At 39.0% G+C, this 20951-nt stretch overlaps 1 protein-coding gene across 1 annotated transcript in view; it reads right to left on the reverse strand.

The window, feature by feature from the left end:
* Nucleotides 1-635: 635 nt before the first annotated feature.
* The window catches only part of LOC122815022 (leucine-rich repeat serine/threonine-protein kinase 2-like), a 2570681-nt gene continuing 2550365 nt past the window's right edge, over nt 636-20951 (reverse strand). Inside the window, 2 exon segments of the mRNA XM_044087274.1 lie at nt 636-2202; nt 2415-2551. Of these exon segments, the coding sequence (XP_043943209.1) occupies nt 2430-2551 (122 nt within the window). The 3' untranslated portion in view covers nt 636-2202; nt 2415-2429.

Below are 20951 nucleotides of genomic sequence, written 5' to 3' on the forward strand. Positions count from 1 at the left end.
TTTTGGTGAGGGGGTATAACAGCTGGTGCACCTCAAGGCCCGTTTCTGGGCCCAGTATTGTTTGGTATTTTCATGTCTAGTTTTCCTGACACTATTACTGGTTTGATGTGTAAATATGTGAATAATGTAAAAGTTGGTATGTGACCTCTAAAGTATCTGAGCAGTGTTCTCCACAGAACTAAGTTTGTTTGGGTAGGCCTCAGATAATGTGATGAAATTTAATGTTAAAAATGTGTGTTATGCATTCTGGGGAAATGAACCCTATATATCCGTATGCAATGTATGAACTGAAAACCATGGACAGTATCAAAGCAGATGTGAAAGTATTAAGCTGAAAGAAGTTTTTTTCCAAACACGATGACATCCTTTCTCATCAGAACAGACTGAAAAATGGCAAGGTGGAGTTACAAAATACTAACGCGCAATATGGAATAAGAAAGTCTACCCTTAAGGCAGACTTTTAGCTGTATTCCCAATTCAGCTGCTAAATCAAATAAACATATGTGTAAACAGTTATATCACCACAGGCGCAGTTACACTACATTTTACCTTTAGTATTTACTGCAGATCTTCTTCAAGCAAGTAATTTCTTTGCTGAAACACAGCACTGATGTCTACCCACTGCTGCACCTTCCTGCATGTATGCTATAAACCACAACGCATCCTTCAGAGACTAAACATTCTTAGGAAAATGTTTAATCACAAAACAGATGGGAACTTTGTGACTGACTATCAATCCCATGTTCTGAATGGTAGTCTGAAACTGTAGCCCATACCTGCTATCAAGATTCCCTATGAATATTTTTTTTCTCCCTCTTTTAGAAAATGGACCTATTTTTTTTTTTTTGCAGCGGTGGGCATAAAGACACAGGGTAATGACTCAATGTATTAAAGAGACAGTAACAATAAATTACTTCTTAAGTTTTGCTCTCAAGGTCTTCTGTTGTTGCTACAAAATATCAAAAACAGACACAGCTGCTAACTTTCCTGTTCACAGTCTTCTATTTAAAAGTTGAGAGCACACTTAAAAAATACTTTGCCCACAGCTCTCCTTTAAGGGTTGGGTCATTCATTTTCCTTACATTAACATGTTTTTCACCACATAGTCTGAAGCAACACATTAACTTTAATGTAGTACAGAAATGCCTAATGCCTGACACCCCTCAAAGAAAGTTTTTCTTTTCAATAAGCAGATGTGGAATTAAGTTCAGTGTCCCTTCCTTTAATTGTTTCTGCAGTTGAGCCCTAAACAAACCTGACATCATAACAAAAATGGTTCTGTTCTGTTAACTGCATGTGGACTACAGTTTAAGCAAAAAAAAAAAATCTAATATTTTGTCCCTTAAAGCTGTGATAGCAGAGCTGATGTGAAGCTATACAGCAGATAGTCTTTTAGAACTACTTATGGCAACCAACCCAAACTTTGACTAGTCCTTGTTTGCCCAAGTGACAGTAAGGTACTGCCATCTTTTCTGCTCTTTGTTCAAAATAGGTATACATCTTTAAGATTTGAAGTCTGCCATTAAATAAACATAACATGCATAACATGCTAGAAGAAATACGTATCATGCATTGTTACTATTCTCCATGAAACTATTTCTGAAATGTTTAGGCCTACATGTGCATTTAAGAAAATGAAAGCTGTATAAAACTATATGTTTGTCTTTGAAAGGGCCATTTCTCAATCAGCATAGTACCTTGATAAACTGCATGTCCGATCCCTACTAACAAAAACAGTTTGTGTGCATACTGCAAAACTAAATCCAAACATTAGTAAGAGACTGTCAGAATACAAAACAGTACAGCACAAAACAATTTGATCAACAGAGATTTGTCTGAAGAGTATGCATTTGAAATATTCGATTAGCACAACATTGCACATAGGTTCCTCCATATTCTGATTTTACGTAAATATAACTGTTCCTGCTTAAAATGCAGAGTATCTTATTTTCTCCTGTTCAATAATACATAGATCTGTGTATAAGAAGTGTTTTGCATTACTATACAAATATACAGTACTTTTCAGAGCAGTGTATTTCAGGTAATCATGTGCACATAGCAATACTCAGCTATATGAATGTGTAATATGTTTAAGTTGTTTCATGCTCTATATCCCCCTCCACTTATTTAACTTCTGGTTGAAAGATGCATATGAAATCGCTGGAGAATCTTCATTTATCCGCAGTGATACCGCTTCATGTCCTGTGCAAAACAAGAAATACGAAGTAAAATATTTTTAAAACCATGCTCTATTTCACAGCTCTGTGATCTAACATGTGTGATTAACATTTCAGACTTACGTATACTTGTGTCCAACCAGTTATGAATGCAAAAGTTAGACAAGTTCAATTTCACATAAATCTTTAACTTCAAATGCAAGACAAGCCATTAACATAATTAAAGGTGAATCATACCTGGATCTCAAAGAGCTAATCTAGTGAATAATTCCGCATCTTAACAAATGCTTCTTGTCTCATTTCAATATGTTTTTTGAGATACTGAATCTCATGTGGCAGGTTCTTGTCCCAAACAAACAAATATGACTGTGCATCTGTAAGGCAAATGAAAGCATAGTTAGCATATTAAATGCAAAATGGATCATAACTGGCTGATAACTATTTAATGACTTAATTAATATTAACAGCTGAAAAACTCATCTGAGTGGTATGTAAACAATGATCCAAGACTAGGCATTAAGATGCAGGGATTTAGTGAATAATTCAGGTGCAATATGAGGAAAGAAACACAGTCAAACATGCACACAGCAATAAAGGTATCCATTAAATCACTTAATAAAACAAGTGGAAGGCATTTTCAATTTTTACCTATATACCAAAATTCTTTTCTTTACAAGTAAAAAATCTAAATAGTGATGGCATCCTTAATAAAATTACGAGTGGTTTAGTAATGGCATCCTTAATAAAATTATGAGTTGTTTTGGCCACTTCGCTATGTTCACTTGACTTATGTTTGAGTCACTCTTTAGTGAGTTTTGAATACTGAGATATGTAACTCAAAAAAAAAAAAAACTATAAAAAGAGAAGAAAAAATTTAGGGGCAAGCCCCTCCTGCACTCCCTTGCAGAACTTTTTTTTTTTGTTCATCATATAAATTATTTACTTTTTACAAGGATGTCTACATTATGTGGAATACATGGTGTCTGGTGTTAGATAATTATACAACGAAGGCTCATTTGTATTCAAAAATGAGCATGCTGATTGGGCAGCTTACTCAGCATGCTTGTTGTAAATGTGGTGGAATTTGTTTATTTGTTGTAAATCCACCATATACCAATAGAATAAAGTCCAGCCTCTACAGTACCATTGAATGGCCAGACTTTCTATTGGAATATGCAAAAAGACAGAGCAAAATAGAAGAAAATTCTGGTATATTCTCAAAAATACGGTAAGAGAAATATACCCAATTTCCTTCTATTTCTGCAATGCCCATCATAAAATCTTGACAGAACAAAAAACAGGAAATGATATTTACTTTTCTCTGTTACTTCTCCTGTACTGCACTGATGTAATGTACAAGCATGAGGATGCAAGTCCCATACGCATGCAGACTACATTACTAAACAAGGAAAAACACAGAGGAACACTTCAGCTTTCTTATACAAAGACCTTAACTCATTAACCCCGAGTACCTTCTCACAGCGCCTCTGTGTTTACCTCTGAGTACGCTGTGAGAAGCTAGTAATTAAATGTAGTTACAGCCAAGTCCCTTCCACAAGCGCCAACTTTATAGCCATATTGCAGCACCACTGTTAAAAAATAAGTTGAAAAAGTACCTGAACTTGTCCATGTACTTTCTCAACTTACTTTTCATTATGGAGTTACATGATGTTCATATTTAACTTTTTTGAGTAAATCAGTTGTATATGCAAGTAATCTTAGTAAGCCAATTCTCTATGCATTGCAAGGAGCGAGTGGTGTCAGACAATCGTCGGATTAACCCATGTCAAGCTGCCACTGGCATAACACCTCCACCCCCCCATCTTAAGTTTCTTTGATCTTTTCAAATAACTAGCGGGTTTAGCAGTAGCAATCTCCTTTCCTTTTTTAGTGTGTGTGCAGGTTTTTGACTCTGGAGTAAAAGCAATACTACGACGAGCCTGCAAGATAAAAAAATCAAGCAAAGTAAGGCTACAATGGAGTCGTTTCCCAGAGTACAGGCGAGTTGTTCACTGGAAGTATTAGCTCAGCAGAATTGTGCCCGATAATGGCTTGCAATTTAGCTTTTCAGTTGGTGCCGTACGATCTTGTCCCTGCTTGGGCTTTTACTGTAATCCATTTCCTTTTTTATATATATTTTTTTAATTTCATGATTAATGCATAGTATTTAAAGATTACAGAGAGCTAACATAAAGATATCCAAGATATCACTCTCCCCTCCATGCTATGTAATTTGTACTGGTGTGTGTGTGTGTGTGTGTGTGTGTGTGTGTGTGTGTGTGTGTCTGTGTAAGATTGACATGGGTTGCGGTAGCTGGAGCCCTCTCAACTGTACTTTTTCACGGAATGCCCACATTTTTCCTCATGCTTGTGGTCCATAAGGAATGGTAGTGATCCCTGGCAGCAGCACTCTCCAAATGAGGAAATCCTAGTGACAGTGGTGCATTTCAGCAAGAAGCTGAGGGAAGTGTGTGCTAACTTTTGTGAGGCATGACCATTGTTTTACTTATTTTACTTCCACTGTACAAACATTGTTCAACTGTCCAACTTCTAGTCTACAAATTCATTATACACTAAAATGCAAAATCCTCTCTTCTCACAAGCAAATGATCAAAGCGTTACTGTAGCAGCAATCCTCTGAACATCTACTTTAAATTAAAAACTGTATTTTCTGTTGTATTAAGTACGGATGTTTCTTTTTATATCGTTGTCCTTCTTGTCGTCATTACAAAAGAGAGAGAGAACATTTGTACAGTATGGAAATTATACAAGGATATTGCAACTTATACATGTAAAGAAAAAGGAACTGGGTCATCTGAAAGTATGTAATGCTAGTTAAAATTGTGTGGAAGACTTCAGTGTCATACTGTCACTGTGTACCTACTATAAGAACATTTTTCATGAAAATGTATGTGCAAAGAAAAGGAAATTTGCTTATTTTACAGCTTATTTTACAGTTTATGTACTAAATGAGTGAGAGGTCTAACTCTGACAGTTGCATTCATTTTGGAAGATGGGACGTTGGGAATGAAATGTCTTGCTTTAACATTTTTGGCATATGTGCTAAATGTCTAACTGGGATCAGTCTGTTTTGTATACACTTTTATGCAGCTATTTGTTTTTACATTTTTAGTCTAGCTGTTTAGGTAGCTAAAAATATTCCATCCTAAATGTTCATTGTATACAGTCCACTTTCCTCCCAATCTTTCTTGTAAACTGACCCCCTCTCTTTCCCACCAAGTCTTCACCAAAGTTTGGCATATCTTCTTGTACTCCACTTTTAGCCTTCCACTTTCCAATGCTTTGCTGTTTCTATTGGTATCTATCTTGCTGCATATTTTGGGTACATTTTGTGTTTCCATACTGGAGGGACATAAAGTCAAGGCCTTTCTGAACTTCTGTTGTCTCTTCTTCTAGCACTCTGCAGCCTGTTTCTGTTGCCTCTTCACCCATTTATGCCTATCACATTTTCAGTTTTCAATTCATCTCTTTCCTTAGTTGTCTTCTTTGAACCTTAGTTGTTTTTTTTTTTTTTTATTTCTTTATACGTAAGACACTGTAGTCAGTAGGTGCAGCAATTTCAATCAGCAGTGCTACGTTTTGTCTTTTCATGGACTACTACACCTGGTTTTCTCACATCTATTTATGAACTGTTTGCAATGGGTGATGCCATGCGATATAAACCTCATCATTTTCTATAACGGTTTGTGGCTCATCATACAGAGCATTGTCAGACCCCACTCTGATGGACCTCCTGCATATCCACAGAAAAAAAGCACCAGAACTACCCATTCTAAAGACTTAAACCTTGTTTGTGATATAAACAGGACCTGATTGAGTGAAAACTACTGATATATGTGTGCTTATATATAAGATTCCTTTTGGGCCACTTTACTAAGAGCTATACAACACTCTTGTGGAGACTGGAGATTTGCAAGTGATACATCTAATGCTTTATTAGCCATTAGAGTGTCATTGCCTCCGGGAATCATTGCACTGTATGTGCCTGAAAAATGTGTTCTGCTTACCTGGTCTTGCATACCTGCCATTTTTTAATGCTTGGGAGGGTACAGTTTTCCCAAGACTTCTGGCAAAATACAAGCTGGTACAGAAATAAGGAGAGCCCATCTTCTCTCCACATGCTACCTGCAAGGTAACCTCATGTTCTTCCTGCATGGAGATGTCTCATTTCAGGAAGGGCAGTCAGTTGCTGGAAGGCATGAATAAAAAGACTAAATAATGACACTTGACAGCCTCTAATGCATTTATTTTCTATCCCTTGTTAGATAAATTGTCAATGACAACTTTTTATATTATAATGTTGTCAGACAGGGTCAGTTAACCAGTGGTGGCAACATCAAGGGATAAAAAGAAGTAAAGTTTTAAGAGACTTGGACATTGCACATTGCAGTTATTTTTCTCATTAATCTTTGAGGTTTTGATGCTTTATGACGTACATAACTTTACAGAAGTGGGAAGAAGTAATATCTAAGTGTTATACTATTTTACTGAATTACTGAGGTCTTCCCCTTACTGATGATAATGAGTCTGTGGTGCATAACAACTGCACAAGGTAATATAATGAATGCCTTCTCAACACGTTATGTGCAGCAATTACCACCTGTGTCTGAACATGCATAACTTTGCAATAATGTATTCCAGGTCATTGTCACATTAACAATAAGTGCAGTTACAATATAGTACTGAGTCATTATCACTTTTCAGGTAAAACTCTCAGCAGCTGTCACTGTTATGCACATAATTAGAAGTCATTATTACAGCTGGGTGTGCGATGGATGAGAAAGAAAATTTTTGGAGTGAGTTGGATGAAGTGGTGATGACTGTACCCAAGGTGAGAGACTGGTGATTGGAGCAGATTTCAATGGGCATGTTGGTGACGGGAACAGAGGGGATGAGGAAGTGATGGGTAGGTATGGTGTGAAGCAAAAGAATGCAGAAGGTTAGATGGAAGTGGATTTTACAAAAAGGATGGACATGGCTGTGATGAATACATATTTTAACAAGAGGGAGGAGCACAGGGTGACATACAAGAGTGGAGGAAGATGTACACAGGTGGATTATATCTTGTGTAGAAGGGCCAGTCTGAAGGAGATTGGAGACTGTAAGGTGGTGGCAGGGGAAAGTGTAGTTAGACATCATAGGATGGTGGTTTGTAGGATGACATTGGTGATCAAGAAGAGGAGGATGAGTGTGAGGGCAGCACCAAGGATCAAATGGTGGAAATTGAAAAAGGGTAATTGTGAGGTGATGTTTAGGGAAGAGTTAAGAGAGGCACTGGGTGGCAGTGAAGAGTTACTGAATAGCTGGGTAACTACAGCAGAGCTAGTAAGAGAGATGGCTAGAAAGGTGCTTGGTGTGACATCTGGAAAGAGGAAGGAGGACAAGGAGACCTGGTGGTGGAATGAAGGAGGACAAGAAGACCTGGTGGTGGAATGAAGAAGTACAGGAGAGTATACAGAGAAAGAGGTTGGCGAAGAAGAAGTGGGATTGTCAAAGAGATGAAGAAAGTATACAAGAGTATAAGGAGATGAGGTGCATGGCAAAGAGAGAGAGGTGGCGAAGGCTAAGGATAAGGCGTATGAAGAGTTGTATAAAAGGATGGACACTAAGGAGGGAGAAAAGGACCTGTACTGACTGGCTAGACAGAGGGTCCGAGCTAGTAAAGATGTGCAGCAGGTAAGGGTGATAAAGGATAATGAGGGAAACGTACTCACAATCGGGGAGAATGTGTTGAGCAGATGGAAAGAGTACTTTGAGGGGTTGATGAATGAAGAGAATGAGAGGGAGAGAAGGTTGGATGATGTGCGGATAGTGAATCATGACGTGCAGTGGATTAGCAAGGAGGAAGTAAGAATAGCTATGAAGAGGATGAAGAACGGAAAGGCTGTTGGTCCAGATGACATACCTGTGGAAGCATGGAGGTGTTTAGGTGAAATGGCAGTGGAGTTTTTAACTAGATTGTTTAATGAAATCTTGGAAAGTGAGAGGATGTCTGAGGAATGGAGAAAAAGTGTTTTGGTACCGATTTTTAAGAATAAGGGTGATGTGCAGAGCTGTAGTAACTACAGAGGGTTTAAATTGATCAGTCACAGCTTGAAGTTATGGGAATGAGTAGTGGAAGCTAGGTTAAGAAGGGATGTGATGATTAGTGAACAGCAGTATGGTTTCATGCCAGGAAAGAGCACTGCAGATGTGAGGCTTGCTCTGACAGTGTTGATGGAGAAGTACAGAGAAGGTCAGAAGGAGTTGCATTGTGTCTTTGTGGATTTAGAGAAAGCATACGACAGGGTGCCTAGAGAGGAGTTGTGGTACTGTATGAGGAAGTCAGAAGTGTCAGAGAAGTATGTAAGAGTGGTACAGGATATGTACAAGGGTAGTGTGACAACGGTGAGGTCTGCGGTCGGATGACGGATGCTTTTAAGGTGGAGGTGGGATTACATCAAGGATCAGCTCTGTGCTCTTTCTTATTTGCTATGATGATGGACAGGTTGACAGACGAGATCAGGCAGGAGTCTCCGTGGACTATGATGTTTGCAGATGACATTGTGATCTGTAGTGAGAGCAAGAAACAGGTGGAGGAGACCCTGGAGAGGTGGAGATATGCTCTAGAGAGAAGAGGAATGAAGGTCAGCAGGGCTAAGACAGAATATGTGTGTGTGAATGAGAGGGAGGATAGAGGAATGGTGAGGATGCAGGGAATAGAGGTGGGGAAGGTGGATGAGTTTAAGTACATGGGATCAACAGTTCAGAGTAATGGTGAGTGTGGAAGAGAGGTGAAGAAGAGAGTAGAGGCAGGATGGAGTGGGTGGAGAAGAGTGCCAGCAGTGATTTGTGACAAACAAGTACCAGTAAGAGTGAAAGGGAAGGTCTACAAGAGGGTAGTGAGACCAGCTATGTTATATGTGTTGGAGACAGTGGCATTGACAAAAAGGCAGGAGTCAGAGATTGACGTGGCAGAGCTGAAGATGTTAAGATTTGCACTGGGTGTGACGAGGATGGACAGGATTAGGAACAAGTATATTAGAGGGTCAGCCCAGGTTGGAAGGTTTGGAGACAAAGCCAGAAAGGCAAGATTACATTGGTTTGGACATGTGCTGAGGAGGGATGCAGAGTATATTGGGAAAAAGATGCTAAAGATGAAGCTGCTAGGTAACAGGAAAAGAGGGAGGCATAAGATAAGGTTTATGGATGTGGCGAGCGAGGACATGCAGGTGGTTGGTGTGACAGAGCAAGATGCAGAGGACAAGAAGAAATGGAAACAGTTGATCTGCTGTGGCGACCCCTAACAGGAGCAGCCGAAAGAAGAAGTCATTATTATCACATTGATGAATGCACAAGCCAGACTGTGTTTTTTCTCTGCCTGGAGTCATTGCCAGCCACCCCCTCATTCTTCATCAACTAGCTATCCTCCAAAGCCCCTGATGTTTTCTTCCTGTGTGTGTGTGTGTGTGTGTGTGTGTGTGTGTGTGTGTGTGTGTGTGTGTGTGTATATATATATATATATATATATATATATATATATATATATATATATCCGTGCATATATGTGTGCATATTCATACATATGTATGCACATAATGTACTTGCACATATATACATATACACACGCACATACATCTATATATATATATATATATATATATATATATATATATATAATCGTGGCTGACCGACTACTTCACTTTGTGATCAGTATGACAGTGGCCTTCCTTTGGGAGATAGGGTGATGCATCTGCATACATTGTCTGTAGTTCATTTATTTAGAGGGCATTTCTTCTGAAGATGTGGATGGGCTAACCAGGTAATGCATATGATATACATATATATGTAGTCTTCCAATACATCTCTCAAACATCAGTAGTAATCTGTTTGCATTTTCTTTCTGGTGCAGGTTCATCCACCTTCTGACACTGACATGGCTTCACAAGCAGGAGAACAGCAAATGAGAATGTGGGGGTATGTGGCCATTCCTACATTCACTGGGCTGCCAGCCATGCCTCTGTAAGTGAAAACCACTACAACTTGAGCTTCCCCACATCTAGTATGAAGGTATACTGGGTTGCAAGAAGAGGTATGCATTGGAGTGGAGTACTGCAGTTGCTGGAAGAGAAGTGTTCCATCTACCCTGAGCCTGACATTCTTGTGCTGCACATTGGAGGGAATGATGTCATCAGTCAACCACTCGGAAGGCTACGGTTTCAAATCAGAGCAATTTTTGAACACCTGTAGTCATGGTGGCCACGTTGCAATTTTGTGTGCTCTGACATAATTCCTCACCAGATATGGAAAACAGCAAACAGTCAACGGGCAGCTCACAAGGCCAGATGTTTGCAGAATGGGTTCATGCATGGCTTGATGCACAGGGTCGGTGGATCCACAATCTGCCATGACAGCATCACCACAGATATTCACCTGTTCAGAAGGAAAGGTGTGCACCTGAGGAGGGCATTGCATTGTTCTTGACTGACCTCCATAATGGGGTGAGGAGAGCTATGCAGGATTGGTAACATGCAGCTTGTGATAAGAATGGAAAATACCCATGATCAAATAAGACCAGTATGGTAAGTAAAACCCTATTGTATTTATGAACACCATTGTCACTACTTTACAATACAGGAAAAAATGTGCTAGGGAACTTGTACACATCCTGAGTAACACTTCATTTTCATATTGTAAAAGAACTATATGTATGCTGTGCATGGGTACAGATTTTATGTTTGCTTATGAATTGTGTTGTGTAAAACATGATATTTTCTGAGTTTGGCAAATAACTGTGGTAATGAGCTGGTGAAGATGCAGAGAAAGAACAACTGTTTCAAAAGAGTGCTACCATGTACAATTGAAAATATCAGTAACCATCCTTTAATACTTTTATTCTGCTTTTATCAGGCATGTGTAGAGTTTAGATGACAGGAAGGGCTTAATAATACAGAACTTAATCCCTTAGGTCCATTGCTGAATGGACACATGTAAAGAGAAAAGGCATAGGTAAGCCAGACTGCTGACACTGAAGGAGGTTGTGAGACTGTAGTGGTTTCAGCTGTCTTAGTGGGTAGCCAGCACAGGTATCGGACAGATCAGATGGCCTTGCATGCCACTGAAGTCTCATGCCTGTCCTGGGTTCATTAGTGGAGTGGCGGTCCTTACCTTGCTTTTTCTCTTTACATATACCCATTCAGCAGTATGTTGGCTACATACAATGTGTATATTTATAATGATATGTGTCTACATGGTAAAACAACTGGGTCTTAATGCTGTACACATGTACAGATATCAGTTGGTTTAGGACTCAGGTTATGGAAATTATGATTTTTTTTTCATATTTTGGTAAATAACTTTGCAAGGGAGCATCTGAATGTGCTAAGTAGTCCCTCATTTTGAAGACAGTATTGATAGTTCCAACATGGTAAAATAACTTTGCCTGTATGTTGTATACATGTATAGATATCAAAGTTTGTTTTGGACTTAGGTTATGAAAATTATGATTTTTTTTCATATTTTGGTAAATAACTTTGCAAGGGAGCATCTGAATGCGCTTAGTAATACCTCATTTTGAAGACAGTATTGATAGTTCCAACATGGTACAAGAACTGTGCCTGTATGTTGTAAAGATATCAAAGTTTGTTTCAGACTTAGGTTATGAAAATAATAATTTTTTTTCATATTTGGGTAAATAACTTTGCAAAGGAGCATCTGAATGCACTACGTAATACCTCATTTTGAAGGCAGCATTGATAGTTCCAACATGGTAAAAGAACTGTGCCTGTATGTTGTACACATGTACAGACATTGAAGTTTGTTTTGAACTTAGGTTATGGAAATTATTATTTTTTTCATATTTTGGTAAATAACTTTGCAAGGGAACATGTTAGCGTGCCAAGCAATACCTCATTTTGAAGACAGTGTTACTCCTTACAACATGGTAAAAGAACTGTGCCTGTGCACTGTACACATGTACAGATATCAAAGTTTGTTTAGTCTTATAGGATTATGAAAAATATACATTTCTAATACTTCTCATTATTATACCCATATCTTTGCAAGGGAGCATGGTGATGGCAAAAATGATGCATCATTTTGAAGCTGACATTGAGACACACAACTTGTGCACTAACATGTAGCGTCTTTCTGTTACAGGTGATGAGATATTATGCTTGGTTTATTTATCAATTATGAGAAATATATTAATCATATTTCTGTGAATATCTCCCTAAAGGAGCAATTTGCAGTAATGGTTAAGGTATCATTTTAAAGCTGACATCCATACAAACAAATTAAATACAAATTGTATTTCTCTACATGGTACATTGGCCAAGATATTGTGCTTTGCTTTTCCAAAAAGGTAAAAAATATGCACAATATCAGCATCCCTTGCCAAATATTTAATAATGCCTTTGATACGGACTATCAACATTTACATTGTTGTTAAGGTTAGTGTCTGCTGAACAGCTTTCACGTTTACATTTTTAGTTTAGCTCTTATAGTTAAGGAGTTATGAACATTTGTTTTCTGCATGACATTACAAATGGATTTTCTGAAAATGAGCTCAGGCTGCACTGTTGTTCCTATGGTGAAATTAAGGAGGCAGCATTTCCTGAGCTACTCCAGAATGAATGAGTTAAGCAATATAAGCAATTTCTTTCCTAAATAATGTAATTGTATTAATAGCAATAATCCAAAACTGGGTATGGTTATATCAGGATTTACCCATGGTTGGTGTTGTTTAATCACATGATCAAACACCACCAACTGTGGGTAAATCCTGATATACCCACACCCAGTCGTGGATTGTTGTTTAACTGTATTATTATGTTATGGATGTGCTGAAAGGCCAAGGAACAAGTTATGTGACAAAGAGGCAATTCCACAAGTTACCAGACACTTCCCTAGTCCTACTGTATAAGATAAACATACTTTTGAACCAGACTACTAATAATCTGTATATCCATCTTACTTTCATTTTCAGAGATGATCGTTTATAATTTTTTAATAACTAAAAATAAGTATGGAAAAAGTGCAAAGCATGGAAATTTGCTTTTTCTTCATATCTGGCTATCACCGTGATTTTCTTTAAATGTTTTATGTTTTTATTTTCTATTTTTGTTATATGTCTTTTTTGGGATGGTTAATGTGTACACGTGTAGTACTTTTGAGAGTTAAGTGTGTGTGTGCGTGTTTGTGTACACGTGTGTGTGTGTTTGTGTGAGCAGTTCTTTTTTTGTCTTCACATGTGAATGAGGTTAAGTTCTAGTGATTATATTACACTGCTCAAGTAAAAGATGATGTACACTGAGTGGTGAAAAGAAGAATATCTAAAGTTTCAGATTCAGGACCTCATCTCCCTTACCCACTCATAACATCCCTCAACCCCTCCCCTCCCAGTCGCCCACCTTACTCAATTATGTTCCTACCAGGCCTAGATACATCTACTCCAAACCTAGGTACTATCATAGTACCCTACTTAGGATCTGGAAACTTATAATGAGGCTAAAAAACAACCTCACCATGGATGGTGACATCCACCCTAACCCAGGTCCAAATACTACTACAACCTTTTCTCCCTCCACCAACACCCCAACCAATATAGACCCTGCACATAGACCCCTAGACTCCTTGCTGGCCTGCCACCTGAATATAAGGAGTGTAAACAACAAAATTCAACACCTACATGCCCTCCTGGCAGTTTACTCACCTGATATACTATGCCTAACGGAAACATGGCTAAAACCTACCACTAAGGATAATGAAGTCCTGCCACCTGGATATAACATACATAGACTTGATCGCACCCAAAAAAAGGGCGGAGGGGTAGCAATACTCTACAAATCCACTTTATCTGTCACCATAGCCAACCCCCAACCCCCTCTATTCAACAATGCTGAGATCATTACCACAAAACTACACATTAACAACCATAAAGTCATAAACATTGTCTGTGCCTACATACCCCCAGGGAAGAACACAGACACCCTCGAGGAGTTCCTAACCTGGCTCAACAATAACCAGCCACAGGAAACCATAATTCTCAGGGACTTCAACATTGACTGGAAAACTTGCTCTTCTCAATCCCCAGCAATCCATGTAAACCTCCAAGGATTCACCCAAACCATAATCACACCCACTAGGCAAAACAAATCACACGACAAAGCTAGTACCCTAGACTGGATACTCATCAATAACTCTCCACATCAGTATATGTCAGGTACTACACCTGATGATCTAAGCGATCACTGCCTCACATATATACTTAAACTAAAGGTTAATCACCAGCATCAGCCCACATACAAAACTATAAGAAGTAATAAAAACTTTAACCCCCAAAAATTTAACAATGAACTAAAGTCTTGCAACTGGTCTGCCCTAAAAAGCCTTCCACTAGATGAAGCAGTTAGTTACTTCAACTCCAGATTTCTGACTATTCTCGACCTCCATGCCCCTAGCTGCACTAGTAGAATCAAGGTCAATACTGCACCTTGGCTCACTAAAGAAACTAGGGCAAAAATTGCATTAAGAAATAAAGCATGGGTCACCTACAGAACTACTAAAACCCTACCTGACTAACTGTTATTTAGGCAACTAAGAAATGAAGCAAAAAAATCAGTAACCTCAGACAAAAAAGAATACTACCACCGCCTACAACAGGTTCAAAAAACTAAACCTCAGAAATTCTGGATGGGAGTTAAAGACTACTCCACCCAGGACAAACCACCACCCCAAAACCATCTGTCGCTAATCAAAGCTCCCCAAAGATATTGCCAACTCCTTTAACACCTTCTTCACCGAAACCATCCAAACTTTAGCTAACCAACTCTCACCCACTGGCTCCAATCCGAGCACTACCAATTCCAAAACTACAACTTCCTTTAGCCTTCAACCAGTCCATACTCAACTCATCAAAACCCTACTTAGGAAACTAAGACCAACCACCCTGGCTGCTGACCTCCTCCCAGCTGACTACTTACAAAAAGCTGCAGATGCAATTGCATACCCCATCTCCATCCTTATTAACCGATCCATATTGGAAGCCATAATCCCTGACATATGGAAAATCTCACACGTCATACCACTTCACAAAGGGGGCAGTTCCACTGAACTGTCTAACTACAGGCCCATAGCAATCTTGTCTCCACTAGCTAAGATCATGGAAAAGTGTGTACATATTCAACTCATGAAATATCTCACACAAAACAAACTTTTATCCAACTCACAACATGGTTTTAGGCCCAATCACAGCACCACTACAGCCCTTCTCTCTTTCACAGACACTATAAATCAAAATCGTAACAACAACGTACTGTCCTCTGCTCTCTTCCTAGACCTGTCCAAGGCCTTTGACATGGTGGACCACAAAATGCTAATGAACTGCCTGGAGGCCAGCAACTTAAATAAACTGACCCTCCAATGGTTTGAGTCCTACCTACAATGCAGGAAACAGGCTGTACTGTGGGAGGGTAAACTCTCCTCACACCTCTCCATCAGACTAGGAGTACCCCAAGGCTCAATACTAGGTCCCCTTCTGTTCTCCATCTTTATAAATGAACTTAGCACAGCCATACCAGAGGCCACCTGCATTCAATATGCAGATGACTCTACCCTGATCTGCACTGCCTCCACCCCAGCCGAACTCACCAAAATAACACAAATCACCTTCAACAGGGTAGAAAACTGGCTGCTAAACCAATGCCTAATACTAAATCTCAATAAAACTAAACTAATTCTCTTTACCCCAACACACAGGACCACCTCACCCCTGTTCAATATAATAGCTAATAATGGTACCATCATCACCCCAGTTACCCAAACTAAACTATTGGGTGTCATGATCGACTGCAACCTCAGATTTGATGCACACATCAATCAAACGATAAAAACTACCAATATAAAACTTGGCAGTCTGTTCAGGATCAAAGCATACCTCACCCCACAAGCTAGAATAACAATTGCCCGCTCCCACCTCCTATCTACCCTTCTCTATGCCTCTCCTCTATTCTCCCACCTGAATAAAACCAATCTTAAAAAACTGTCTTCATGCTACAACCAAATCGCTAGGTTTGCTACTGACTCACCCTACCGTACCCACCACTGCCAGAACCTGAAACTCCTGGGCTGGTTGGAACTACCACACCTCCTACAGCTTGACCAACTCAAAGTCGCCCATAAAATCCTCCACCAACCGGACACCACCCCAGCCCTAAGAAACACAATCTGCCCCTACAATAACAGTCGCCCACTACGCTCATCCACCAAACTTCTAGTACTTACAATCAAATCCAACCATGCTGCAGGTGACTCCCTCTTCACCAACTCTGTCGGTAAAAACTGAAACTCACTAACTACTGACATTACCAAAGAATCTTCTCCATCCATATTTAAAAATAAACTTATAAGTCACCTCAAGTCACACTGGATATGCCCCTGTACCAACCCAGACTAAGACTTCATACTTCCCTCCAACATACTCTGTTCAGCTACTCCCCCTCACGTTAATTAATGAGATCCTTTATGACTAAACTACAACTATTGCTATCCTCGGCCTCCATGGTCAATAAGAAAAGCATGCCACTGGACTAATGGAAGTATGTATATACTATGTCTACAAGCAAATTGTATTGTAACCACAATTTAGTGGATTGTCTGTTTTGTCATATCTATGTACTATGTCTACAATCTTCTTCTATGTAACCTCTATTAGTTGAACATTTACTTGTAATGTCTATTTCTTATCCTAATCTGTATCTTTGGAGCTTTTCTCCCCGGGACTCCGCTGAAAATGGACATGTATCCAGCCGGACCATCCCAGTTAACAAATGTAAAATAAAATAAATAAATAAAATAAATAAATAAAGTCTATACTTGATAAATGTCTTTATCACACCTCTTTACCAGTGTCTATTATGAAACTAATTGTGTGTGTGTGTGTGTGTGTGTGTGTGTGTGTGTGTGTGTGTGTGTGTGTGTAAACAGATACCCAAAAAAGAAATATTTTCTCTTAAATAAATTACTTGTCTTCTCGCCTTCTCCCAAATTTATTTAAAGTACAGCGCATATGCAATCTACAGTAAATGGACTGTAGCCTCACTACTGTACCAACTTGCAGTATATGCACTGGTATAATCATCTAAGTCATTCCAGTTGTTAAATAAATAGTGGTGCCTGTTCCTCCCTTAAATTACATATTATACAATGACCTCCCATTAATATTCAAAAACGTGCATGCTGATTGGTCAGTGTGCACATTGTAAATCAGAGTTATAGTAATGGGAAAAGGTCCGGTCGCCGGGACTTCTTCCATTACTATAACTCTTTTTTTACAGCAACGGAAAACGCAAGATCTCCATTGCTTCACACTGTCTTGCTACGTTAAACGAGTTTAACGTAGCGAGACAGCTTTAAAAAAAGCAACGGAGATTCTCTGTTGCTTTTTTTAAAGCTGTATCGCTATGTTAAATGGGTTTAACATAGCGAGACAGCTTTAAGAAAAGCAACAGAGATTCTCTGTTGCTTTTTTTAAAGCTGTCTTGCTATGTTAAACCCATTTAACATAGCGAAACATTTTGTAAAAAGCAACGGAGATCTTGCTTTTGCCCACAGCTCTGATGTGCTGTGTAGGCATATGCATGCGCAGTACATCAGAACTGCCACAAAATACCAGACAGCTGCGGAAGGGCAGCAGGGAGGCATTATACAATGCCATTATTTAAGAAAAGTAATTATTTTTTTTCTTAAATAATGTCATTAGCAATAACCCACTTCTGGGTGTGGGTAATGCTGGATTTACCCACGGTTGGCTTTGTTTGGCCACTCGGGTTTCGCCCTCATGACCAAACCACACCAACTGTGGGTAAATCCAGCATTATTCACACCCAGGTGTGGGTTATTGCTATAGTCACTAAGGGGGTGCCCTGTTTTCCAGTGCCAACTTCTATACAGAGAATATGGGTTTAACATTAAATATATGATTGCCAGGCTACAGGGTGCTGCATACCATGTGGTATGTATTTGTTAGAGAATGGACTCTGACAAACACCTCATAGAGAATGAAGACTCAACTGTATCATCTGTATTTTCTGAGCATTCTGACACAGGTTCAGATATTGTACAGTGTCAGTATAGTGCCAGAACTGGAGAATACATTTGTATATGCTAAGTTTACTGGAGTAGAGTGCTAATCACGCATGACCAATTGAAGGCGCAGCGCATGTTTTGAACAATACATCAGTGTACAATTATTAGAATACCGACAGAAAACACAATAGAAATGCAAGAAAACCAGGGTACAGCAGTGATTTTAGTATGTTATATATAAATTTATTATGACAGCAAGGTATTTTATCAAAAAGCTATGGTATAATCAGACATGATACAAGTTGGACAGTTCAGGAAAATATAGGGTAGTCCAGTGCTTATGAGGAAAGTATATCTGGAAGGGGCTAGTAGAGGCTATAAAAATATATACATACTTATAAGGTTTTGTACTGTGTTTTAATGAGGGTTATAAAGGAGTCAGTGTAAAGGGAAATGAGGAGATGTAACAGGAGTTGATTTGCTATATGACATGACCTGTATTATTACACTCACATTTAAATTTCTCCATGTATAATTAAAAGCTCAATAAAACAGAGTATAAAAATATGATAAAAATATATAGATATAATTTGCAATTAGAAAAAAAAAGACCAACTACAATGACTAAGAATTCCCTTAATGCAAGTTAACGTAGCAGAAAAATGGAATATTTGGATCTAGATATTTAATTTAGTCCTCTGTGCAAGCAGAACCGCCAAAGAGTTTAAATAAGTATAGTGTGACATACCTCTTCCGGCCACTGGTAGAAAGGCCACTAAGGTATGCTACTCTTAATTTATTGCTTGAACAGGAAAAAGACTAAACAGTAGTAAGTGGAGAAAAGTTGGTGAAGTACAGTGTTCCTGGAAAGAACTTTCCACTTTGTTCAACACTGGCTTTTTATAAGAGCACAAGGTCCTACAAATACTACTAAGGAAAAGAAGTGAGCCAAAGGTTTTGATTTTCACGAATTGCATGAGTCATTAATAATATAAAGAAAAACTTGCAGAATAAGTTTACCCCAGGGGTCACATCTGTGTCACTGCTAGACAGGGGCACAGTAAACTAATTCTATTATATAAGGGGACTTTCATTGTGTCACTACTAGACAGAGGCACAGTATTCTAAATTTATTCTGTACATTTTTTGTACCATTTCATGGGGTGGCAAAAGCCACATCACTATGGCTAGGCTTACAAATGCCCCAGGGCAGATAGCCTAGTACTATACTATGAAACTATAAGAAACAATTAAAAAAGGAGCAGGTTATTAAAAAACATTTGACCATAACAAAAGCTAAGATGTATATACAGTGAAATTACAAGAACATTTAAAACAATTAACTAAAAAGTAAAACTGTATAGAATAAACAGTGAATCAAATAATAGGCAACAATGGGAATCAGAGTAAAAATGCACTATAACAAGAAAGGGAGCCAAAAGGTACAGAATAAAATGCAGTTTAAATTCAAATTTCATGTAGAAAGTGTGGCCAAAAGCAAGAGACTAACATTGGGCCAGATTCAGGAAGCCTCCGTGTAAGAGTTATAACTCTTACACGGAGGCTGCAGTTAAACGGTGTGATGTCAGCATGTCATGCATATGCATGAGGTGCATGAGGCATGCTGAATCACACTAGTAACTCTTACACGGTCCGTGTAAGAGAGTAGGGGGCGTGTCTGTAGGCTAAGCCCTGCAAGCGGACACGCCCCCGGAAGACTAGAATGGCTGAAAGTAAACAGCCACGAGAAAGGCCATGGAAATGTGAATAAACACACTACACAACACATGCCCCGACTGACCATCAGTGTATAAAGTGAAGAGATGTTATAAAATTAAATTAAAACCTGTTTTTTTTTTAAACCCCGTAAATGTTTGCTACTGTGTGCGCGGGTGTGCTACTAGCGCAATCACAGTTAGCAGTCAGTGGAAAAGGATATAAGAACTAAATATGCAAAGTAAGCCAAGAAGTAATAGCTTAGCGGTAGAGTTGCCGGCCTAAGAGTAGGCAGGCAGGGTTCGAGCCCCCACAACAACCTTTTTTTTTTTGTAAATAAGCACTAAAACGCCCCCTGACAGTATTGTACAAATGTAAATGTATTCCCTTTTGTAAAATGGAATGAAATGGAGCATATATTCTGAAGTAACACAATAATAAAAATAGTCAGAAATGTACTGATAGCTAAGCTGCTGTGAGACGGAGTGCCCGTAGCTGAGTAGTGTTTAGAAAGCTGCAAACTGCGTGCCCGTTGCTAAGCACCGGTTTAACAGGCTGAAACTGTTTGCAACTAGCTGTGCTTAGCTGAACATGTGTGTCACTAGCCAATTAAGGTTTATCCCAGCGCACACCGTTTGCGCCGCTCCCACAAGCTAACTGCCAGTGCGCATGCGTTAGCTCCGCGCAAACGAGCGCAGACCTGGTTTTAAGTGCTTAAAAGTGCTTTTGGCATGTTTGATTGACAGGTCCTCAACTCATTTCTGTCAGGAAAATCAAAAGTCAGTTGCCAGATTCGAACCCAGGATACCATGCACTAGAGTCAAGGTACTACACCACTAAGCCATGACAGCAATACCTTGAAATGCAGAAATAGCATATATATGGGATAAAATCCAGAATGGAGCATGAGAAAGCATTTTCAGTGAAGTAGATACAATTCCAAAACGGCCAATCAGAGAAATGTGCGGGAAA

Source organism: Protopterus annectens, chromosome 11.part0 (assembly GCF_019279795.1).
Source record: "Protopterus annectens isolate FY-2018-M chromosome 11.part0, PAN1.0, whole genome shotgun sequence".
Lineage (NCBI taxonomy): Eukaryota > Metazoa > Chordata > Ceratodontiformes > Protopteridae > Protopterus > Protopterus annectens.